At 39.0% G+C, this 16,160-nt stretch overlaps 1 protein-coding gene across 50 annotated transcripts in view; it reads right to left on the reverse strand.

Moving 5' to 3' along the window:
• The window catches only part of madd (MAP-kinase activating death domain), a 76,560-nt gene that overhangs the window by 11,405 nt on the left and 48,995 nt on the right, over positions 1-16,160 (reverse strand). For 17 of the 50 annotated variants that reach the window (XM_055204792.2, XM_073859014.1, XM_055204851.2 and 14 more), the window contains 16 exons: positions 13,394-13,502; positions 12,779-12,965; positions 12,533-12,683; positions 12,035-12,238; positions 10,859-10,915; positions 8,098-8,198; positions 7,857-7,940; positions 6,227-6,385; positions 5,613-5,730; positions 5,048-5,110; positions 2,519-2,639; positions 2,224-2,329; positions 1,597-1,707; positions 1,353-1,460; positions 679-843; positions 515-587 (listed from right to left, as the gene is read on the reverse strand). In XM_055204792.2, the coding sequence (XP_055060767.1) occupies positions 515-587; positions 679-843; positions 1,353-1,460; positions 1,597-1,707; positions 2,224-2,329; positions 2,519-2,639; positions 5,048-5,110; positions 5,613-5,730; positions 6,227-6,385; positions 7,857-7,940; positions 8,098-8,198; positions 10,859-10,915; positions 12,035-12,238; positions 12,533-12,683; positions 12,779-12,965; positions 13,394-13,502 (1,917 nt within the window). The remainder of the gene's footprint in view (positions 1-514; positions 588-678; positions 844-1,352; positions 1,461-1,596; positions 1,708-2,223; positions 2,330-2,518; positions 2,640-5,047; positions 5,111-5,612; positions 5,731-6,226; positions 6,386-7,856; positions 7,941-8,097; positions 8,199-10,858; positions 10,916-12,034; positions 12,239-12,532; positions 12,684-12,778; positions 12,966-13,393; positions 13,503-16,160) is intronic. The other 33 variants (XM_055204861.2, XM_055204713.2, XM_055204827.2 and 30 more) reach the window with 7 other exon arrangements.

Raw genomic sequence — 16,160 nt, forward strand, 5'->3', positions numbered from 1 at the left:
CGAGTCGACGATGCGGTAGCGATATTGTCTCCGAAGTGTAGTCCTCATCAGAGTCAACAATGCTTTCATCACGGAAACTCTTCCATGCAAAACACTGGCCTAATAGCGAGTACTAAAAGCCATCCTATTTGTTAATATTCATAGTGATAAAGTTAGGTGTATTATTACATGTGATTGTGACATGATGTTACTACATGCACCGCACTCCTTCCTCTCAGCGCGTTCATGTGTTTCTGGGGGCGTGGCTTTAGAAGAAACCCAGAAGGGAGGGGGTGGAGTGAATGGAAAAATTAGCTGTGTTTAAAACAGTCGTGAAAGGTCTACAGACACTCGATTTTTATACTCTCTTTTTCAGAGTACTTACATTTTACTTATGTATTGGTATATAAAGACAGTTTAAACAAATTTGTAAAAAAGTTTTTTAGATCATTCCTGCCTATCCTGCCTTTAATAACTGAATATCTAAACTGGGCAATGCTTTAATTGTGATGAAAATAACAAAATAACATTGTACCTGGTTTAATGCTTTGTTGTCGTGCAGCAGCACGCTCCATGCTGTCTTTGACACAATAGTAGAGTTCCCGACACTATAACACAAGCACCCAAAAAGAGATGTAGAGTGATCATACTGAAAACAATACAAAGTATGTGGTGTATGTACAACAATAGGCTTCTTACCTTCTTGGTGTAGAACTTATTGAGCTGTGTCTCTTGGCCATTCCTCCTCCACAGACACAATACTTTGGTCTTAGGGCAGTAGGTCATATTTATGAGCTTCTCATACCACCAGCGCTCATAGACTGTACCAATGTTACTCCGCAAGACAATGCAGTCATCGCACACCTACACACAAACAAAGAAAATGAAGAATTGAACACTTTAAGGTGCCAAAGAATGCATTCAAATAATGTTACATTGTTTTCTAATACCTACATAGTAGGCATGTGGCTTTATTAAGTGCAAAAATGATTCAGAGATGGTTTTACATGTCCATTTACAACCCTAGGATTTGCCCCCAGAATAATTATTACCTTATTTGAAAGGGTCATGAATAATAATGTTGAGCTCTGCTCTGATTGGCTGTTTCACAGAACAGCTCGTTTCAGTAGCTCTGTGTGTGTGTTAACAGACCTTATATCGGAGCCTGTTTCAGATGAATATACAGAATTTGAGGAATAATCAATTGTTTGGAGATTGTTAATGGACGTTTCTGAGTGATAAGTTTGTGTTTTTGAACTAGCATGAACTAGCGTATAGCGCTAACTCTGCAGTCACAACTTTTCAGCACCTTTAAAGCCGTTTTGTCATGCAAATAATACACAAAGATATCAACAAAAAGAAAAAATGTATACCTCCATGAAAAATATGTCGCCGGTGGTATCTGTCCCAGCATGCACAACAAAAGTCTGCTTCTTAATGTGCCGGCTGCCGCTCGGCCTTATGGGAAGTTCCCGACAACTCTGCACAAAGACGGAGTTGATCATTTATCATCTGTACCTACAGTATTATGTTTGGCACATCAGCTAAAACTCGACATAATCATCATTTCCATAAAAAATACAGACATAAATGGCTGCTACACCCTGCAATTTTTACCAAGTTTCCAACGCGATCTAGGACTTCATTGATCTCCTGGCTGTGTGTGAGGCCGATGTGAGATTTCCCCATTAGACGCCGAACTTTTTTCCTTATGTCATTCTTACTGACCTACACAAATAGAGAAAATAGACAAACCATACAAGTTAGAATATAGATTTTTATATTCTATACTTTATATATAACAAGTAGGGCTGCACAATTAATAGAAAAAAGTAATCAGGATTATAATTACGAGTTAAACAATTACATAATCCCCAAATGCCTCAATTACAGCTGTCCATTTGTGCTAATTTCTCTGTGCGTTTCGCCAGTATGTTTAGGCACCAGATACAGTGGTAAATCAAAGATTTAAAAATTGATAAGATGATGTGTCCTTTAGCTATTTATTTGGAATTCTTTTAACTAACAACATAAATCCCATAATTACTTGTTATTTATATTATATTATTTAGTTTTGAATGTTTAGAATTTTTAAAACTTCAATGTAAAATCTGTAAAATGATACTAATAATATCAAGGTGAATAACACTTGTGGATCCTTAATAACAAGCTACAATTGAATCATTTGGAGAAGAATGTGAGACATTTCGGCGGTTCAACAATACAAAATGGTTGTCTATATACCTTCATCATAAGCATGTAGGCGATCATGTTGTGCAGAAGAGTGGCCAATAATCTGTCCTCATCATCTTCCAGTCTCTTGCGGTCATGATCGCCAAGAGATAGATATCTGAAAGATACCACAGAAGAGATGCATTAGAAAACACAGAATTTGCATTTGAAACCTAACATAACCAAACAGCTTATGTAATCATTTTCCTGTTTTATTTCAGAAGAACGACAGCATATCCACCTAAAGAAAATAACAGTGAACCCTGAACAGTGAGTTGTATTTTGCAAAAGTGTAAGTGGCACAAACCTGTCCATCATTTCATGTGGACCCTGATCCATCCCCATGCCTTCCCTTTCCAACATGACTGCATCCAGGAAGGCATCTTCCCAAAACTGCACCTGGTCCCAGAGTGTAGAGCGTTCCTTACCTACACACACACACATTTCCAATCATACCTTACTTGAAGCATAATTAAAATGATAATTAAATATTACAGATTTAAACTTATATTCATTTATTTAGACCTAAACAAGAAGGTCAGCATATCGTCGCTGTCCGATGAAACTCACGTATGTTCATTTTGCCGATTTTGAGATTTTTCGACAGATTGAATGTCCAGGTTCATTTCCATATACAGTATGCGTCACATACCTAAATAGCCAATGAAAACTTGTGAAATCATGTCATCTGATTTTCACGTACCCGTTTGGTGTCAAAGCTGTCAATCACGCCGCATATCTTCCGCCTGTGAAGCATCTCGCCGGTCTCGTAAAGTTTCATTGAACCTATGCACTGGATATAGCCGAATAAACATGACAATGACTTTCCTTCGAGGTAAACGTTTCCCCCGGACGCCAGACTAACATCAAGGAGTTCCTTAATTACGGTAGGACTGTGCAAACAAAGTATCTGTCTAGCATTGGTGATATTTACGCTGGAGATTTCCCCACCACTTTTTGAAAGCATTTGGTTAAAATGTTCTGAAAAATCAAGCGATGCTTAAGACTGGTTTTGTGGTCCAGGGTCACATATGTTGCGTTGTATGCTTATGGTGTGTTTTCTTGTACATATGTAATGAAATTCATTGTAATCATTTATTAAACGCGCTGCTGTTTTCTACGGTATGGTGCTTTGGCATTGTTCGGTTGAGCTGGTGTTGCAGGGACTGTTACATGTGTGATGTGTGCAGTCGACATTGTTGAGGGTTTTATGCTGAGTATTTTCTTGTTGTTGACTAGCCTACGCTATGCCCATTTTTGATGCGCCGTTATTCAATATTTTTCCTGTCCTGCAGTAATGTTTTTATAAGATATTTTGTCCCCACCACTTTTCAACACAAACTGACGCCCCTGTTGTGTTGCATTACCATTTCAGTGTATTGATTCATTGTCCCTTAATGGTTTGCAAGAGACATTTAATACACTTATAATTAATATTAAATAAAGTAAGCGTATTTAACCAAGACGTAGGCTATTTAATAAACTGAGCGTATTCATCTGTCAATACGAAACGCGACTTGGCCATTCTAATAAATGATCGGAAGAACGCGTATCGATCAAAGTTACTGTAAAATATGCACGCATGTCCATTTAAACTCAATTTTGGTCAAATGTGGATTATATCATGACACTGGCAAGAATATGGTTACATGTAAATATGCCGTACCAAGTATGAAAACGCTACATTCAACTGCTTTCTGAAAAGTTACCGTTTTGGACATACGTGAGTTTCATCAGACAGCGACGATATACATAAACTACTATAAAATATTATATTTAAAAGGCCATAAACACATAAAACAACTACAAAAATGTGTTGAGCTGAGTAACAAAACAAATGGCTTCACTAAAACACCCTACATGCGCTAACACAAAGCGCTTCACGCACCCACACCAACTTCACAGCATGCTTTTAAAAAGTGCTCGCAACCAACCCCCAAATTTATTTTAACACAGCAATAAAACACGCCTCCATACAGCTGCATATTGATTCCGCATTCACATTCTCTCAAGCAGGTTTTATCACCCCTCGCTTTCACACAAACACATAAACTGGCTTATTGGGTCCATCTGGTTTATGCATTTTTCTTATTTCCTATCTCAATTTTCATGCAAATGGCATCATGCACACACCAGTATATTAACACATACTCGTTTCTTTTTAGATATTCCAGACCTACATGCATCCTACAGTACAAGGCTTGTATGCATAGTTATTATATGCATACTGCCTATAGAAAGGCATAAGGTAGAGTCTAATAACCCCAAAATTCAAAGTCAAAAAATCCATAAGGCTAAAAACACACACACATGCCGAGTCCGAAATCGCATACTGTGACGGTACTGAATTAGATGAATGGTACTCATCGACCGTTAAAACAGTAGACACTATATAGTATAAATATGGATAGTGTGAATGAATTCGGACCTGCTATAACGTGACGTACATTGTCATATCAACAAGTTTGTTGTCAACTGCAATGACATTAAACAAACGCAATTTTAACACAAGTATTTGAAATTGAATAGAGCCGTGCTACCACTTTTGGGCATTTTGGGATAAAACAACGCCCCTCCATCTTCTTCTTCGTTGGATAACCGCTCTCCTGGGGGATCATGGGATTGCAAAGTTTCCATTGAATGAACACTTTGGGATCTTGCTGGTAGTAGTAGGTCATCCAGTTTCTTTTCGCCTACTGGTTTTGGAATACTATGAATTCGGACATACTACTCGCCTCGCCTACCGCTGTTCGCCTACTACATAGTATAGAAGTATGCGGTTTCGGACGCACCCACACACACATCTCAAGGGTCAAAGGTCAGAGTTCAGTCATACTCAGAGAAAACGTTTCCATGGCAGCATCCTCCAACTGGTCCCAAACCGAGCTCTTATCTCGCCCTTTGCAGCATTAAAAAAGGAGATAAAAGAGAGCGATAGGGAGAGAGAGAGGGAGGGAATTGGCCACCCAGCAGAAGGCAAAGAAAGTGTTAGATAGTAAGAAGCAAAGCTGTGTGAAATTCGCAATCCACTAATTTATCAGAAGCTGGTTAATTCACAAAACAGCAGATTAATAGGTTAATAGTTAAGATTATTTACTTTACAAAGCTCTAATGGCACAATGTGAGAAGTCTTTTTACTGTATAGACAAATTACCAAAATCATAACAATGAAAAACCCGGAGAATAAAGGACTGCTCTCTTAGTTCAGACTAAAGGATAAGGAACGCCAAGAGTTAACTTTAAAATGCCTCATCTTTCTTTAATTAATATGAACAATGAAAACACGACACTGGAGGTAATTATTGAAGCGGACACAGAACTAGAAAAACAGTACAGAGGAGAAAAAGAAAGGAAATTAAAAAGAAACACAGAAAGAAATAAGAAAAAAGATGAACTCTTACCCAGCAGCCCCTCACACAGATAGATCCTCATACTTAAGTCCTCATGAGGTGGAACTGGTGTTCCCTTATTAACAACCACAGGCTCCTTTACTCCCGGCTTCAGCTTATGGGTCTTGCCCTATGTGGGTGACATTGACCAACTGAGCATTACAGAAGGCATTTCCTAAATGATCACAGTTTATCATACTGACTGGTTTGCAGGATGTTTACCAGTAAATTCCATATTAAAGGTGGGGTGCATGATCTCTGAAAGCCAATGTTGATATCTGAAATTACCTAAACAAACACGCCCCTACCCCAATAGAATCTAAACCTTCTTTTGACATAGGCAACAATGTTGTTTAGAAGACACGCCCCTTACTGCTGATTGGCTACAAGTGTGTTTTGGTACTCGGCCCGACTCCCCTTTCCAAAGTGTTTTTCAAAAATTATGCACCCCCTTTTAACTAAGCTCTATTTTTCTTTATTCCAACACATCTGAGCCTGTAGCTCTTTATTAGCTCAGCTGTTTAACTACTATTCTACACCACCAGTAATACAGTATGGTTCCAGAACTTCATGCTTGGACCCATAATAAAAGAATCTGTAGATATGAAAGAGTGACGGAAACTCACAAACACCGAGCTGGTCGCAGGGTTGGTTTCAATCTCACTGTCAGACAGTGTGCCACGGGACAGGTTGAGATGGGCAGTGTGTCTGCCCGTCAGGCCATCTCCAGCAGTGCTGCTGAGGTCACTGTCCGCACCCAGCGTCTCACCTGAGCTGTTACTCACCTACATATCCAAGGTCAGACGTCAGCAATGGTACAGGAAACAAAAAGCAAATACAAGCACTGCAATGAAGTCACTTATTCAGCACAAACTGGAAAAAGTCGATAATGAAAGACAAAGTAAATACATCTTTGAATTGTATGTGCTAAGGTGGATCTGAAGGTACTATAAAGTTGATTCAGGAGATCAACAGGGTCATTTAAATGGGACTTTGTACAGAGTGTTGCTCTGTTTTAAAACCTAATGAGCTCCCAATAGAGCAGACATTTTAAGGCATCATAAGTGCGCCCCTGTAACAAAGACTGTTTGAATAGGTAGACAGAATCTTGTGACTTCAAAATCCAGGGTAGCATTGCAGCTTTGCAACTACATTCACGATGGTAGACAAATTGACAGTATCTGTTACTATGATTGGATTTCATTTATTTCTGTATTAAAAAAATCAAATCACAAATTAAAGGTGCAGTGTGTAATTTTTAGAAGGATCTCTTGACAGAATTGCTAAATAATACACAAAACTATATTATCAGGGGTGTATGAAGACCTTTTTATAATGAACCATTATGTTTTATATCTACATACACAGAGAATGAAAAGAAGGAAACAAAGATAGAAAGCGACTGTGACCGTAATAAAACTATATCGGACCGGCATTTGAAAGGAATCTACGAGATTTCAAGCTGGATGCAGAGCTTGCCACATTTCTTCTCAACAGGTAATTGTGCTTTATCAACCATTGATTGTATTTCGGAGTGTTATGCAAGTAATCTAAGTATTCTTGCTAAGTATGCGTTCACAATAATACTTTTGCACACGCGCTGACGAGAACGAGCTCGGAGGTAGTGGGGGAGGGACATGAAATTGTAAATATTTGGAAACTGCTCAATCCTCCAGAGTTGCCGACGGCAGCTTTAAAATACCGAACTTGTCCTTTAAGTAATTTACACAATATTCGTATATATGTATCTGCTCTTATTTATGCATCATGTCATAGCTTAAATGATTTTGATAGACTTTGGCAATAATATATTTTTAAGCTTAAGTCTACTGTGATTTGAGTAAGGAGTGTTATTTTTATAAACACATTATTGTATAAATAATGATCCAAAACATTCCCAAACAAGGGTTTTATGCAAGTTAGGATGCCATCTTAGGGGTGATTCACAAATCGCGTCTTTTACGCGATCAAGTTTGTTATTTCAAACGGCATGCACTCGTTTTTTCCCGGCGCGTCTGCACCGCATCGAGTTGAAAACATTTCAGAATGCCGTAAGCGAACCGCAGGTCATGTGACAAGAACCTACACGCCTAGCGATTTCCATGCGCTTTTTAAGCGTGCCATGTGAACGGCCCCTTAGGCATCCTAACTTACATAAAGGCAACCACCTAGGTAAAAACTATAATCTATCTGGTCTAGATATTGATAAGTCTATCTGTTTACAGGTTTAATGGCAGTGTATTGGCCGTGCCCTACCACTGTGCTGGCCTCTGAGTCCTGGCTGGTGCTTCTTTTTAGAGCCGGAGGCTCGGAGCTCGCCAGGGACTCTGTGTCACTCTTCTACAAAAAAAATACCAGAATGAAAAGAGAAGGAAGGAAAGCCAACAATAAAATTTCAATAAAATAAAATATTCAAAAATTGCTCCGTTTAATGCTTTATATCCCACTGGGAATCTGGGCCCCTCTTGCATTATGTGGTGTTAAGATTATAACGCACCTGTGAGCCAGAGGTCACACTGAGTCCACTGTCAGCACTGATCTGAGATTTCTTCTCTTCTGTATCAGCACCTTCCACTCGCTGCTTTGTGCCATCCGCCCCTATAGAAACACACAGTCAGCTGCTCCATCCACAAAATCTGGACTGCATTCTGGGACATCGCATGACTAACAGCAGGCTGAAGCTTTCTCAGAACGACTTTAATAAGACTTTCATGTTGGGAAATAAAGCCTGTTTCAGCCAGCTGCCACTCATTAGATTACAAAGCAGGCAGAGAGAAAAAACATGTCTGCAGTCAAATTGGGGAAACTCACGGAAGCAGATCAGCGGACAGTGGGCCAGATCAGTTCACAGTAGCACTATATTACAGACGCACAGACAGAAGCAGTCACACATGCAGGCAAACACAGTCAACCAATCATCAGACACGGGGAAGCTTCAGCTACTACTGGTGTGCCGCTCACTGCTTTAAAATGAAGAAAGTCATGTCACAATTGCAAACCTCAACTTGTTTGGGAGCGATTATACCGTATGAGGCATTGAAACCAGAAAATGAAACAATCTGCACTTCCAAAGACTGAAAAATGAGTGCATCTAATCTCAACCCAACAGCACTTGTATAGTCCTGTATAGCAGCAGGTGTCAGTATGCATGGTCTTGTAGCAACATATTTTTTTATAATTCCTTCAACGCTACGCTGAAATAAATAAAGTTTATAAGTGTGGGATTACGTAGTTTATCACACATCATATCCTTATGTTCAAATTTTAGAATAAGGTTGAAAAAAAGATCTGCCTGAGCCAAACGAGTTCAGTAAATGAGAGGTTAAAATTTTGTAAAAATGAATGCAAAAGTGTACTACAAATGTTTTTTGTGACCCTGGACCACAAAATCAGTCATAAGTATGGGTATATTTATATATTTGTTAGCAATAGCCAACAATTCATGGTATGGGTCAAAATTATCAATATTTTGTTTTAGTCCAAAAATCATTAGGATAATAAGTAAAGATCATGTTCCATAAAGATATTTTGTAAATGTGTTTTAGTAAATATTTAAAAAATGTATCTATCATGAGTAATGTGTGATTTCCGCATCAGATCAGGATATGGACGTTTGTTTGGTGAATGGTCCCGGGCAAGAGAGGCACTTTGCGCCTGTTTGGGCGTGTTTATTTCACAGACGTGTTTCGGTTTACGAGCACAAGCACTTGCCAGCGCATCTGTGGAGTACACATATTGTGCGGTGGACGCGTTTGTGTGCAGGATGCGTCATTTTCTTCTTTGAGAATATACATGTTTGGCCAAGCACTCAAAAATAAATCAGAAACTGAATGAAGCTTGCTCCTACCCAAGCTTCATACCGTATATGGACAGAGGCGTCCTGGATACATATTTTAGAATCCTAAACTGAAAGCGACAGCCAAAGCCTGCAGACGTTTGACTATAAAGTGAGTGTTTCTACTTTCTTTGTTATACTAACGTGGCATTTATGTACACAATAGCATATCTGAGCAGTGTTACGATTAATGGGAGTGGCTTGCAGAGCTGTGCATTGTGGTGCATTGTGGGAGTTGTAGTTTTCCATACAAATGCGCCCTAAAGTCACGTTCTGTCTTTTCTCAGTCAAATAGGCACAATTTATGTTACATTTTGACCACAAATAAGTCCCACTTTCAATACAGATTAATGTTTCTACCAGTGAAATGGGCCTTTAAACATAGAAAAAGTCAGATTTTCATGATACGTCTCCTTTAACGAAGATTTTGTCAATATTTTGCACCCTCAGATTTTTGAAATAGTTGTATCTCGGCCAAATATTGCCTTATCCTAACAAATACACCAATAGAAAGCTTATTTATTCAACTTTTAGATTACGTATAAATCTTAATTTCAAAATACTGACCCTTAAGACGGTTTTGTTGTCCAGGGACACAGGAATGGGAATTATTCCTAAAACCAAATAAATCTAGGAACATGTGAGATAAATCTACTAAATCCATCACAGTAGGAAAAGTAAATGTTTTCCAGAAAGAGTAAAGAGTGCAAACCAGGTCAAGAATAGGGATGGCCTTGAGTACTTGAGTGTTTTATTTCGAATCAAATGATGGTTATGGTGGCATATAAAGTACAGTAGATACCACCTGGAGAAAATGATTTGGCATAGGAAAAATTCTTCAAAAACAACTATAAAGAATAAAAGAAAACAGAATGCAGCGGTATACGGATGTGTTTAAAACTTAAAACACTATTTATTAACTACACAGACTTAGAAATGTGCTCATGGCACAGGATTTTATGAGATGGAAAAGACATCGATTTGCCACAGTAAATAAAAGTGCAGATGGAACTGATTCCATCCCACATCAATCCTGAAAACCATAGCTGTACACAGTCAAGTACTCAAGTAGTCAAAATGACCAAAATGCACGTCCCTAGTCAAGAGACAGATTTGCACACTTAGAAATACCGGCCCAAATAATGATCTCATTTTAATATGATTCTGCCTAAAACCTGAGTTTATTTCATATATCAAAATTTCCTTTGAAACCTCTGAAATTACTGCAGCCATGACAAAATGTGGGGTGTACCCACACCCCTACGTTTGGACCCGAGTCTATAGTGGGCTCTGTAGAAGTAGTCATTTTTGGCAACTCCTGCTGCTTTAAGGAAAAAGGACTAGTGCAGGTAGAAGGACAGATTCCTTGCTTTGCTGTTTTGCAAGGTAAAGTCTAACTGGGTGCTTAGGGAAGTGATCTTACTCTGTTCTTTTTCCAAAGCTTTTTGCTTTCTGTTATCCTGGTGCTTGCTCCACAATTCTACCCAAGATGCATTGCAAGCAAGGAGAGAAAGACAGAGAGAGAATCAGAGAGCCGGTTGAATTGTCAGATATGGAGGATGAGCTTTTCTCTTTTGAAGAGCAATAAATAAACAATAAATAAAACTAAACAATGCAATGTCTAATTTTGCAAAACAAGGATGTTTTGTAATGCTCACACAGGAGAAAAGAAATTTTGGATCTTGCATCACAAATCGTGTGTGGTTCCATTACAAAACATCCAGAGCAACCCTGTTCCTGAAGAGCCAAATCGATGGATTTCATATAAGATCAGCCTCATGCCATAGTTCGCTTTCTCCATCCTAGTCAATCATAATGGGCAATGGCTCTCCAAGGTGAGGGTGGATGGCCTGGGTGATGCAAAAGGCATGAGATGAAGACGACAAATCAGCCTCGCAGCTGCTGGGTGAAATGAGGTGTTGCAGAAGCAGGGTGCAGTCTCGGAGACATTCAGTAGAATTGGAGGTGCATTATTACCAAAGGACAGACAAGGCAACGTTATGAGGGGTTGGCGTGGTGGATTATCCCCTGTACACAGACCCAGATATGACTACCAATCAGAGGCTTGGGCCTAAACATCAGCAAGCCACTATAGGCTAACCGTATTAAATGTATGCAGACTTCTGTGGTTAGGTTTGGTGCTATGCTCATCGTAGGACTGTCAACAGGGGAGATAACAGCTCAGGATCCTTTTATAGAGAGTAGTGGCACAGTCCAAGACCTTCACCGTCCCACCATTTAACTCTCGGCTACACAGAGCTGCAGGTCAGGGTGTTTACGTGGAACTAACATGCATCCGATGGATTTAAAGGGAACCGGGATTGGCAAACAGGATTTGAAAAAACACGTTTAACATTCCAGAAGAAGTACATTTCCATCACAATATTTCAGTAATGTGTCTACACCAACCAATGCCAACGGCAAATTCACTGGCTCTAAAAGCTAAAAAAATTAAGTAATTTTAAATCATATAATGTTTTAGCTGGTGTAGACAGTTAGTGAAACAGAAGATGGGGACCAAAGGGACACGTGGCCCCTGGGAGCTCAGGGAACATAACAAGCAGCGAGGGGCATGCAGCGGGGACTGTAGTTTACACACCAATAGACGCAATAAAATTCTCCTCATTCAGACTCCGCGTATCAAAGTGCCGTGATGTTTTTACAGAGGAAGGGGGCGGCAACTGGATACGGGGAACCAGTAGCACGCCTGCTGCCCTGGCGCTCTCCATTCGGCCCGATGGGCTCTCCTTACTGCCTGGGCTGCTTACGCCCTCCGTGGGGCTCCGTTTCCGCTTCTCTGGATCTGTGAGCCACAAGGGGGCGCCGAAGAAACAAAGCGCCGGACGGGGAAAAACAGGAAATAGCAACATGGAAACAAAGGATAGAAGGTAAATTTAAAGGTATAGATGATTTGTGTATACAGGTATGGAAATCCCAAGATAATATAATTAGATCCCATGATAACAGACAGCAGAAGGTTTATTCAGCTAGACCCAAAGCTTCATATTGCTGTTAAGGAGAGGAACAACAGCTTTCCATATCAACCTCTGTGTTGACATGTTATTAACTGAATATTCAAGTGCTAGTTGAAGGTTACCTTTGGTTTGGTAGTGGGTCCGTGCTATCTCAAGCAGACTGAACACACTGGCCATGCCTCCCAGCCCAGCATTAGTGTAGGAGTGCTCCAAACTAGACACTGTGCACTTTAATATGTCCAACATGCCTTTATAGACCTTTCTGTTGATCTCCTAAAAGTACAAACACCCAAAAACATAATGAACAAAACAAAATTGCATAGTTTAGCATTCACTTTTGTTTGTGTCCTCTAATGTCTTTGACTTACCACATCTCTTATAATTTCCTGCTGAGCATCCTCCTCTGATTGGACCGCACGGTTGAGTTTGCTGAGCACAAAGACACGCAGCTGTTCGTTCTCCAGCAGGCGTCGTACCTTCTTCATGTTCAGCCAGCCCACACCCTGCCCGTCGAGCACACTCTGGACCACCTCTTTCAAAAACTGCTGGTTCTCACTGAATAGGACATAAGGAGATAATAATTATAAATTGAATAAAGCTACAGTAGTGTCGCATATTCACCTGGCTTAATACCATTTCACCATTTCATGCAAATAATGTACTGTATTCATTAACTTAATCAACATCTAGACTTATTGGATTAAAAAAGGTACTTCACCAAGAATCTGCACTTGGTCTTCCAAACTAGCATTGAATTATTTTACTATATTCAATTTTTATTTTTTAACTTTTCATTGCATAATTTTGGTATACACTGTAAAAGATTTGTTGGTTCAACTTAAAATTTTAAGGCAGCACAAACACTACTAAAAAAGGAAAGTTATCTTAATAAAATTGTTATGTCAACTAATATTCAAATTTTAGGTTGAAAGATAAAAATGTAATTTATTTTTTTAAATACAGCAGTTATTATACAGCAGTACCTAGTGTTGTTTGCTCTGCCCTGAGGAGATGGAGACTCTCTCTTGACAGTGGGACTGTGTTTAATAACTGAGGATTTCTGATCTACCAGCGCTCTGGGAGCTCGGGCACCTAAAAAAAAAACAATCACGTGTCAGATTTCCTATGAATGTAGTATGTCACATGAAACCTGCTTCCATACCTTAACACCCAGTGAACCACCGCACATACAAAAACACCCACGCACACAGCAAACCAACACACCACCCTTACAAAAATTAACCATGGTTTTACTAAAGTTAAAACACAAAAAAACATGGTTACTATAATAAAACCCATAATTTTCACAATAGTAAGCAATACACAAAAAACAGCTCAGATGCAAAACCCTCTAAATTAAGGTGACCAGATTTTTAAAATGAAAACCGGGGACATTTCCTAGTTAAATGGTCAAAATATCATTAAGATCTCTATGAATTACAAAATAGGGACAAAATGTTTTTTGAAAGTTTTCTTCTTTTTATTCTTGTGGGTTCACTGCAAAAAATGACTTACTTCTTACTTAATAGTATTTTTGTCGTGTTTTCGGCTCAAATATCTAAAAAATCTTAAATCAAGATGCATTTTCTTGATAAGCAAAATCCCCTATGAAAAATCTAGCTTTAAAAAAAAAAAAATTAAGTGAATTTGTGCTTAAAACATGCAAAAAATAATAATTTCTTGAACTAAGTTGTGGCAGATTTTTTTTTAAGCACAAATTTGATATTTTGGTCTAAAAATTAGACTTATATTCTTAGGTCATTTTGCCCATCAAGAAAATGCAAAAGATTTTATTTATATTTGTACTGAAAACAGGAGAAAAATACTAATAAGTAATTTTTCAGTGTTTCTAATTGAATATTCTCTGTATCCTAAAAATCTATTTTCCCCGTTTTTTACAAGAGACATACCCCATCATCAAAAATGACTTCTAAGGTACTACTTCAGCTGATTTCATTACATTGTAAATGTGAAGAACAGAAGGAATAATGCAAAATGTAAACATATTTAGCCTTCACAAAACAAATGCTCCGTAACATACTGTGATTAGTTCACTTCATTGGTTTATTATTTTAATTTAACATGAGTAGTTAGTACCTTAAGCCCCCATAAATTAACTGTTTTCATATCTTATGATAACTTGATTGATGATAATGACGCTTTCTCATATGTCTCGTAGTAAATTCTTCATCGCAAAATCAGTGGCGTGCGCAACTAATAAGTAGCTCGCGGGCGCGGCCCCCTCTACTGGTGAAAATAATCATTACATGATTGCTCCGGTCTGGTACTACATGTTGATCGGGTTTTTCAGTGTATTTGCTGGTTGTTTTGGACATGCTGTAACACGGGGACATTTCCGGGGACAACTTCAGTCGGACGTCTGGTCACCTTACTCTAAATGCACCTAACATGTTTTCTTGTAAATTAGCATTTTTTTTAAAAATCAGACTCTTTTGGTGCTTTTCCATTGCTTAGCACCTCACAGTTTGGGTCGGGTTGGCTTACTTTTGGTGGCATTTCCACTGGGTACAGTACGTACCCGATACTTTTTTTAGTACCACCTCGGTTGGGGTTTCAAGAGTGGCGAGCTGATTCCAAAACGTGACGCGAAAACACTGTTGATCACTGATTGGTCTGAGAGAATCGTCACTACCAGCGTCATCGCTATAAGATTAGCTTTACATTCGTGCTAGCTTGCACTGTCTCGAGTAAACCTGTTGTCATCTGTGCTTTGCTTTAGAGATGAACTCCCTTTCAGAGATGAAAACATCCACAGGTTGTGAATCAGGAACACCATACCAGTTTTTCCAGACTTGCAGTTTGTGGCGGCACATTCGCAACGCACACGTCCGCATATATGCTTAAATGCAACTTAAATGAGACTCAGTGAGACTACAGAAACTGTCATGTGAGACAGAGGTAGTGATAAACGCGATGTGCAAACATCTATTTGTGGTGGTTATTTTAAATTTTGTGGCGGACTGAGAAATAAATGAATGTATGGGAATGTATAGCATTCCAACAACGCTCTCACTTGTAAGATGTCACAGCAGTAGGCAGCACAAAATTATAACGACACGCCTATAATCACTCACACTCCAAAGTGTTACTAAACTCTATGGAAAAGCTAACCAAGTCAAAGTGAGGTGAGCTGACCCAACCTGACCCAAACCAAACAGTGGGGTACAATGCAATGGAAAAGCGCCATTACTGGATTCTGCCAAGAAAGCGGTATTTCTGAATGACCTGAGGCCGGGATTGAGCGGATTTGAAGCGAAAGTACATAATGAGCATATAATGTGTGTCAGGAGCATTTGGTTGATATCATATCATCTCAATTTTGAAGAAGGCATCTGAGCTCCTCGAATAAAACTATGGTTAATTTTCGTAAGGGCACAGCATTTGAAAAAAAACAATGACTACTGCATTAAAACCCACTTTGTAGTCTAAAGGCAACTTCACAGTGATCCAACAAACACTAACTTTCTAAGTTGGATGTTGGATCTAAAATGAGCACTTGTTGGTGCTTGTCTGTGTTGGTTAGCTTTTGTCGGATCAGTGTGACTGAGCCTTAATTTAGTATATCTACACAGATGTCTTGTTTTAGTCTGCGTCTGACAAAATATAGTCAACTAAAGTAAAATCCCATATACACACAAACATACAAAGCAATTGTTTTAAACAGAGATTAAAACACACTGGAAACTCATTTCTTTCACACCTTAGTATTTGGACACTATATCTAATGAT

The sequence above is a fragment of the Misgurnus anguillicaudatus genome, chromosome 21 (assembly GCF_027580225.2).
Source record: "Misgurnus anguillicaudatus chromosome 21, ASM2758022v2, whole genome shotgun sequence".
NCBI classification, from domain to species: Eukaryota; Metazoa; Chordata; class Actinopteri; order Cypriniformes; family Cobitidae; genus Misgurnus; species Misgurnus anguillicaudatus.